Below are 8433 nucleotides of genomic sequence, written 5' to 3'. Positions count from 1 at the left end.
AGGCAGCCCACGTTGGATGGGGGGAGGACGGGGAGGTGCGCGTACTAAAAATGGCCGCACTACACTAGCCTACGCTACGGCGCCCGAGAAGACCCTGAGGTTCGCAGTTCACGTGGGGCCCAGTACTGCTTTTGACTATTATGCAGCAGGAACCTAGTCCACGCGTCCGTGAGGACAAACACCGCCCACTGAAGTGCAGGTGTTGAAGAGTTCGTTCCTCTAGGGGTGGCGATGTATGTAAGACTACCTACGTATCGTATGTACCGTAGGGTATCGTAGGGGTGCGCACCACCCGACCTGTGGGAAAGGAAAGTGAATGTGGGGAGTCCCGAGAGGACGCCGGCAGCTTGGGGAGTTTCGACCTAATGTCGCGACTTGAGGTCAAGCGACTGGGGAATACCTGAAGGCTGGGGGCGTCCGACTGATTCTCACCGAAGCGATGGTGAGCGAGGCTCAAACCTAAGGCTAGGGACAAGAAATGTATTAGTTAGTTAAGTAAGAAAAAGAATACAGGATGGGCTTACTGACCTAGGGACAAGAGGTCAAAACTGAGGTCCCTAGGGCAGCAGAGGCCGGCTTATATACATGGGGAGATTAGGGCAGGCTGTGCGCATTGGTCCGTGCGCAGCTGGTCCGTGCACAGCATGCCGACGCGGCCCCGGGGGCCGGTGAGTCAGAGCGGCTGTGTCAGCGGAGCCCGAGCTGTGCCGTGCGCTGCCGCCCCATCTAATCTTATCGTACAGTAGATAACGACGTGTCCGTATCAGGCAGGTAGTACAGAGGTCGCGGGTTCGAGCCCGCGAAAAGGAAAAAATTAAAAAAACGGCTAGACGCCGTACCAACTCGTGACAGATGTCGAGGATCTGCTCGACCTCGGTGGTGCGCTTCTCAGCTGCTTGCCACGTGGTGAAGGTCTCGAGCTTGATCTTGTGGTAAACACGGGAGGGGATGCCGCTCAGGTACTTGTCGTGTAGCTCCAGGTCCCCATACCCAGAGCGATCCGCCGGACCCTTGAACAGCGTGGAGAACTCTGCGGCGGTGCATTTTTCACGGACCGACTTGTCCGCGCAGAGCTTCGCCAGCTCTACTTGTGCTGCTGCCTCGTCGTCGAGATTTCCAAAGTGGGCCTTGAAGGCGGCGGCAAAGGCTGCTTCATTTTGAATGGGGTCGTGGCCCCTTGTACTCCTATCTGCACCGATACGAGCTGGGCAAAGTAGGGAGTGGCCCAGGCACGGGCGTCTCCATCGAGCAGGCTTAGTGCAACCTGAACCTTAAGCTCGATGGTGGTCAACGACGTGTTGACCAGCCAGTAGATGCGCAGCTGCGACAGGAACCGGTTGCATTCGATGACTGTTTTACCATCGTATCGGAGTGGGAGGAGAAGCTTCAAAGTCTCCTTGTCGGGGGCGGCTGCGGGGGATGACATTATCGGCGTTGGGGGGGACAGAGGACGTTGCGGGGGCAGAGGCGGCTGTGGTGGCCCTCCGCTGGTCAAACTTCGAGAGGAGCGAGTGCTCGAGCGGCCTCTCGGTGGAGACGGCGGTGAAGGCGCCGAAGGAAGTTTGGTGGAGGGGTCACGTACGTCAGGGACTGCTGACGTGGAGGCGAGCACTATCGGCGAGGCGGGCCAAGCAGGATCCGCGGACTCGGACTCCGAGACTCCTTCTTCACTCGCACTCTCCTCAGGCTCAGGCTCTGGCGCAGGGTCTGGAGGGAGATCTCCTCGCGTTTGACTTGGACTGGCAATGACAGTTTGAGGAAGTCAGGAGCTGGGGGAGACAGGGCGAGAATGCTGCGAGGCGGAGCGAGACGCGAGGGTGCTGCGGGGACCGAGTGGGTGTTGAGCCCGTCTGATTGCCTTGTAGCGAGGGTAATCTTCCTCAATCGATCGGGGTGTCCGATTTGGGCACGGTTGCTGCTCGCAGCGGTAGAGGGCAGTCTCAGGGCCGTCTACGACGTAGACGTCGATGAGATCTTGAAAGTCGAAGGCGTGAACCTGGCCTTGACAGGCAGGGGGAGGTGCGCGTACTACAATGGCCGTGCTATACTAGCTTACACCTACGGCGCCCAAAGTAACGCTAGGGTTCGCGATTCACGTGGGGCCCAGTACTGCTTTTGGCTAGTATGCAGCAGGAACCTAGACCACGCGTCCGTTAGGACAAACACTGCCCACTGAAGTGCAGGTGTTGAAAGGTTCGTTCCCTAAGCGGTGGCGATGTATGTACGCTATCTACGTATCGTAATGTACCGTAGGGGTGCGCACCACCCGACCTGTGGGAAAGGAAAGTGAATGTAAGAGGTCCCGAGGGGACGCCGGCAGCATGATCTGTTCCTGAAGCCTGAGAAGTGTGAATGGGATGTTCCCAAAGTCGACTACGTTAGCTATGTGTTCGGTGGCGATGAGGTGGCGATGGATCCCGCGAAACTAAAAGGAATCAATGAGTGGCCGGTACCCCGGAACAAGAAAGATGTTCAGAAGTTCCGGGGGTTCTCCAACTTCTACTGCCGCTTCATTAAGGACTTCGCTAAGATCTCGCGACCACTCGACCGGCTCACAGGGAATGACCCATGGCATTGGGGTGAAGAGGAGCAGCATGCCTTCGATGAGCTCAAGCGGCTCTTCGCGATGACTCCAGTCTTGGCACTGTACGACCCTAACCGGGAAACGCGCATTGAAGTTGACGCCTCAGGCTACGCCACTGGCGGTGTGTTGATGCAGAAGCAGGACGACAGTAAATGGCACCCCATCGCCTACCGATCTCACGCTATGGACCCAGCCCAGCGTAACTATGAGATCTACGACAAGGAGATGCTCGCGATTATTGAGGCACTAGACGATTGGCGCCACTATCTCAAAGGGTTACCCAATCAGTTCGAGATTGTAACCGATCATAAGAACCTCGAGTACTGGCATACATCCCAGCATCTCACGCGTTGTCAAGCATGATGGTCACTGTTCCTGGCCCGTTTCAACTTCCGCATCACGCACAAGGCTGGGACATCCAACGGAAAGGCTGATGCCCTGTCGCGTCGATCAGACCATCAGATTGGCGATGAGGACGATAACACCGATCAGGTGGTTTTCAAACTGGAACGCTTCCGCATCGCCTCCGCCAGGCGCGGTCATGCCTCGGTGACAGCTGATCAATCGCTTCTGAAACGCATCAGGGAATGTTCGGAGAAGGATTGGGAGGTGGCCGAGGCCCTTGAAAAGGTGCAGGACCTCAGGCCGCCCCGGCTGCAAAGGGGTTTTGAGGAGTGGAATGCCGAACAAGGGCTTCTGCTGTTCCGCGGGTGCGTGTACGTCCCAAAGAACGCAGAGCTCCGGCGGGATATAGTCAAGATCCACCACGACTCGCCGATCGCCGGTCATGGCGGTCGTGCCAAAACCCTGGAGCTCGTGTCACGGAACTACTGGTGGCCTGGGATGTCCAAATTTGTCAATGAGTACGTAAGCACCTGTGACGTGTGCAACCGTACCAAGACATTCCCAGCCAAGCCCCAGGGTCCGCTGAAGCCGAATGAGATCCCCGAGTGCCCGTGGCAGATCATCACGACCAATATGATTGCCGGCTTGCCGAAGTCTGATGGATTCGATTCGATCCTGGTCACCGCCGACCGCTTTACCAAGCAGGTCCACTTCTCGGCCTGTCATGAAACCCTGACGGCAGAAGGTGCGGCAGACCTGTACATCCGCGATGTGTTCAAGCATCATGGGGCCCCGGCCAAGGTCATATCAGACCGAGGTCCCCAGTTCGCTTCGAAGTATCTCCATGCGGTGTACAAGGGTCTGGGAATCGAGCCGGCACTGTCCACAGTGTTCCACCCTCAGACGGACGGCCAGACCGAGCGCTGGAATCAGGAGATCGAACAGTACCTGCGTGCGTTCACCAGCCACAGGCAGGATGATTGGGCGAAGCAGTTACCGCTCGCGGAATTCGCACTGAACAACCAAGTTCACTCCGCGACCGGGCACTCCCCTTTCTTCCTGCATCAAGGGTACAATCCTGAGATCCAGGTTCGGATCAATCCGATGTCCGCAATGCCCGCTGCCGCTGACCGGCTTAAGATCCTGAAGGAGATTCGCGATGACACGCGCTCTGCGCTCGAGCTGTCAGCCGAGCGCATGAAAGTGTACTATGATAAGCACGTGCAGGAGGCACCGGTCTTCGCGTCGGGGGACAAGGTCTGGCTTGACGCTCGGAACCTTAAGCTGAAACAGCCGAGCAAGAAGCTCAGTCCCAAGCGCCTTGGACCATATGCTGTGCGGTAAAAGCTCGGAGACTTGGATTACGAATTAATTCTGCCGAAGTCGGTGCCGGTGCACCCGGTATTCCATGTCTCCTTGCTTAGCAAGTACACGCGTAGCGATATCCCGGGCCGAGAGCCGGAGGAGCCGCCTGCAATCGAGGTTGAGGGCGACGAGGAGTACGAGGTTGAGCGGATCAAGGACTCGCGGATCTTCCGGCGTCAGCTGCAGTACCTCGTTAAGTGGAAGGGTTATGACGATTCGCATACGTCATGGGAACCGGCACGCAACATTGCCAATGCGCCGGCCCTCATAGCCGACTTCCACTGGAAGAATCCAAACGCCCCTTGCCGCCTCAACGCTGCTACCTTTGGTGGTCTCAACTTCCAGCCAATACCTTCGCCGCTGACTGAAGCACGCTGCCGCTCCGGATGGGAGATGGGCAAGGGCGCCCCGCATGAGGTCATGCACCATTGAGGGGGGGGTAATGTCACGAGTTGACACGGCGTCTAGCCGTTTTTTAATTTTTCCTTTTCGCAGGCTCGAACCCGCGACCTCTGTACTACATGCCCGATATGGACACGTCGCTATCTACTGTACGATAAGATTAGATAGGACGGCAGCGCACGGCACAGCTCGGGCTCCACTGACACAGCTGCTCTGACTCACCGGCCCCCGGGGCCACGTCAGCATGCTGTGCATGGACCAGCTGCGCACAGACCAGTGCACACAGCCTGCCCTTATCTACCCCTGTATATAAGCCGGCCTCTGCTGCCCTAGGGACCTCAGTTTTGACCTCTTGTCCCTAGGTCAGTAAGCCCTCACTTGTATTTCCTTTCTTACTTAACTAACTAATATATTACTTGTCCCTAGCCTTAGGTTTGAGCGTTGCTCACCATCGCTTCGGTAAGAACCAGTCGAACGCCCCCAGCTTTTAGGTTTTCCCCTGTCGCTCGACCTCAAGTCGCGACAGTATGGCCAAGGAGTGGCGGTGCACGGACGTACCCGACTAATGCGGTCCTTATGGGCAATGCTTGCAATCTCCTGCAGCATCTCGTTGAGAAGGTCCTCCTTGATGTTGCTGAGGTTGTAGCCCTCATCCTGAGCAAGATGTGTGTGCCAGTGGCGACGCAGACGGGCCTGGTACAGCAACAGCGCATCCTTACCACGAGGCCGCCTCGTGAAAGGGTGCCGAGATAGCGTGTAGAAGAATGCCTCAAGCATGGCGACGTGCGCGGCGGGCCAGCCCGCCGCCTCGACAGCTAGCTGGAGCTCGCTGTTCCCAGCGCAGAACTGGTCCCAGGTGAGCTTCTCATCGGGGACGGCCTGCCGAGACGCACAGTGCGCAGCGAGCGGTCGCAGCGCGAGAGTGTCATCAGTCCGGGTAATGCCATAGGCTTCCTCCGCCGTGGAGCGGTCATTCCTGGCCGTGGCGCAGCCCTCGACAGTAAAATACCAGAGTTCAACGTACTCACCCTTTGCGAGCTTGTGGAGTGCGTAAGCGGACGGGCGCTGGTCCAAAAAGGAAGGCGCGTCACGATTGAAGTGGAGCGTGCCCAGCTGCAGACGCCTCTTCTCTTGGGTGAGAAGGGCCTCCTCGGCAGTGGCATCGTCGGCGTGCTGACAGGCCTCTGCCTCGAGCAAAAGACGGTCGGTGTCGGCGAGGCGGTTGCCCTCGACTTGGGCAGCCCAGAGGGCCCTCTTGGCAGCATTGTGGGCAGACCAGATGGCGATCAGGTGCTCAGTCGCAGCGGCATCTGAGGCGACCTGGCCCGCCGCGACCAAACCCTGCCGCAAGATGCCATACTCGGGGTCAGCGAATTCAGGGCACAGCTGAAGGCCGGGGTCTGAGGCCAGTCGAGGAGCATCGGCCATGGCGGAGAGTGTGTGTGTAGAGGGAGGCGCAGACGGAGACGTGAAAAGGAGACGACAAAAGAAAGACAACACTTAGATAGTGTTCAGATTGTGAGGTGAACGGTGTAGTCAAAAGCAAGCGCAATAACCTCAGCGCTTACTGCCGTGCAAACACAGACAATCGTCTTTGACGCCCACTCGTGCCTCGCCAGCGTCACAGAGTTACTAGTGGGTGGGCGCAGGTCTAACTTCGTGCTTCAGCCGCTGATCGGCCCTTGCCGGGGTCCTCGGTGTGACTAAGTTGTAACGTATAGTGGCGGCAATGGCCTATATATTTTTCCATTATCGATACTCCGTGTGATATCTGCGCCTACAATATGGTTACATAATATACCCTAGGCTAGCAAATCGTCCATTGAAATACCAAAATGGAATATGTACCTAAGACGATTATCACGATAAGATGGCCGAGCATGTGGCATCAAGCAATTCTCGGGTTGTGTGTACTTGGCATGAATGCGTGATTTTACCATAGTACATAACTTAAATGCGCCAGGAACTGGTATATGAGCAACTTAACTAATATTCTCGAGCACATCATGATGCACAATTACTGCGGTGTTGAAATAGCTATATTTATTTAAATTGTAGTCTAGAAGGAGAACATATAAGACTAGAGGGCGAGATATATGGAGTTGAAAGTCATGTATATTTACAGACTCGATTCAGCAGGACATTCTGTACCTTACATAATCGGACATTGGCATAGTACACTTTGTGCCGTCGCACGTCAAGCCTTCAGAACTCAGTGCTCGCATATTCTCCCTGAGCGCCGAGTAACTCATTTGCTCGTATTATATGGCGTGAACAATGCTCATACCTTGAGAGTATAGCATAGGCTTATTAGGTCTCCAAGCATCTAACACTCAGTTATGATTACATAAGCTCCTCGTCTCCCATGCCGCCGATGCCGTCGAACAGAATTTAGCCCTTTTTTGGGTTACGTAATGGTCCGTCTGGGGCTCTGTCACGCTGAGATCTATCACGGGGTACCACACGAGGCAGGACCCCATATCTAGTTACCATATCTTGACCTGCGCCCACCCGCCAACCGTACGCCCATGTAAAACTCAATATGTGCGTAAGCGGACTTCGGGCGGGCCTTGGAAACAACGACTTATTTTGGTAACTTGTGGCTGTGACGATCTTTTGCCATTGATTCCGAATATCGCATCAACTCCATTTGTGCATAAATACTTTCGCCAGGTAGGTTTGACTATATGGAGTTAACTGTGAATATCCATTGTTATCGCTCAGCTTGATGTCTTTGCTTGCGCCCGCGGGTGAGTATTCAAGTTTGTCTCGTACCCATCCCCCCGTATCCGCACCCCACCACCGCGAAAAGGGGGTCTGGGGCAGTTAGATAGGCGCACCCCCCCTGGATTAAGCGCCCTACAAGCGCCGGAATGTAACGGTCACAGTAGGCTTCTGGTACCTAGAAATGATGCGATCTTTGATCGCGTTCCAAATCCGGTACTCACACCTCGCAGGTCGTGCTCGAGACTGGTGGACGCTACATTGTGGTCTGCCACAGAATCTCAAGTTTACTTGTTTCAAGCATCTTAGATAAGTCTCACATACTATATCCAGCAACCTAAGTAATTCATGAGATATACCCCTCCAGTAACATCATGAGGATGCCACAGATACTGAAAGGAGAAGTTGCAGCTTTCATCATGATGCTTTCCACATGATACTTCATTTGGTCATAGACTTACAGGCTGAGTTTTGCATAGATATTTTTTGTGTGGCCTTTCAAGTATTTTACAAGCTCAGGTATGCCTTTGTTGACACTTCCTCGAACACGACCTGCTAGGTGTGAGTACCAGATTTGGAACGCGATCAAAGATCGCATCATTTCTAGGTACCAGAAGCCTACTGTGACCGTTACATTCCGGCGCTTGTGGGGCGCTTAATCCAGGGGGGGTGCGCCTATCTAACTGCCCCAGACCCCCTTTTCGCGGTGGTGGGGTGCGAATATGGGGGGATGGGTACGAGACAAATTCAAGTAGTCACCTGAGAGCAGAGTAGACAATTCCTTCAACCTGCGCGAGCTCCGGATATCCGTGTCTCACTCTCTTGGTCGCTTTTGATGCGGATGTCCACGATCAATCATATGTCTGCCTACACATGCGTTCGACTATTCTTCAGCCACCGATGGTCATAACATAGTTTTAAAGCACGTCCATAGTCTAAATGCGCATTGCTCATCTTTGGGTCGTCGAGTATGACACTCTTCCAGGGGCGGTCTCACTGCTTCGATGGCTGGT

At 55.2% G+C, this 8433-nt stretch overlaps 3 protein-coding genes across 3 annotated transcripts in view; 1 reads left to right on the top strand and 2 right to left on the bottom strand.

Moving 5' to 3' along the window:
- Positions 1-1426, bottom strand: part of POSPLADRAFT_1105339 (hypothetical protein) — a gene marked incomplete at both ends in the record, with an annotated part of 2793 nt that extends 1367 nt beyond the window's left edge. The window contains one exon of the mRNA XM_024483275.1: positions 1202-1426. Coding sequence (XP_024341184.1) covers positions 1202-1426 — 225 coding nt within the window. The remainder of the gene's footprint in view (positions 1-1201) is intronic.
- On the top strand, positions 1416-2011 carry POSPLADRAFT_1105743 (hypothetical protein; the record flags this gene model as incomplete). The annotated part of the gene is made up of 3 exons (XM_024483279.1): positions 1416-1511; positions 1558-1565; positions 1687-2011. Coding segments are annotated over 3 exons (429 nt in total), but the record flags the coding sequence as incomplete, so codon positions are not given.
- A 2800-nt stretch (positions 2012-4811) lies between these two features.
- POSPLADRAFT_1137785 (hypothetical protein) lies at positions 4812-6124 on the bottom strand (the record flags this gene model as incomplete). Its single annotated transcript, XM_024484833.1, has 3 exons — positions 4812-4843; positions 4919-4958; positions 5255-6124. The coding sequence occupies 3 exons, from the start codon at positions 6122-6124 to the stop codon at positions 4812-4814; spliced, it is 942 nt and encodes a 313-aa protein (XP_024341182.1).
- Positions 6125-8433: the final 2309 nt, after the last annotated feature.

This window comes from Postia placenta, assembly GCF_002117355.1.
Source record: "Postia placenta MAD-698-R-SB12 unplaced genomic scaffold POSPLAscaffold_4, whole genome shotgun sequence".
Taxonomy (NCBI): domain Eukaryota; kingdom Fungi; phylum Basidiomycota; class Agaricomycetes; order Polyporales; family Adustoporiaceae; genus Rhodonia; species Rhodonia placenta.
The sequence above is the reverse complement of the archived record's forward strand: the minus strand, read 5'-3'. Positions and strand labels throughout refer to the sequence as shown.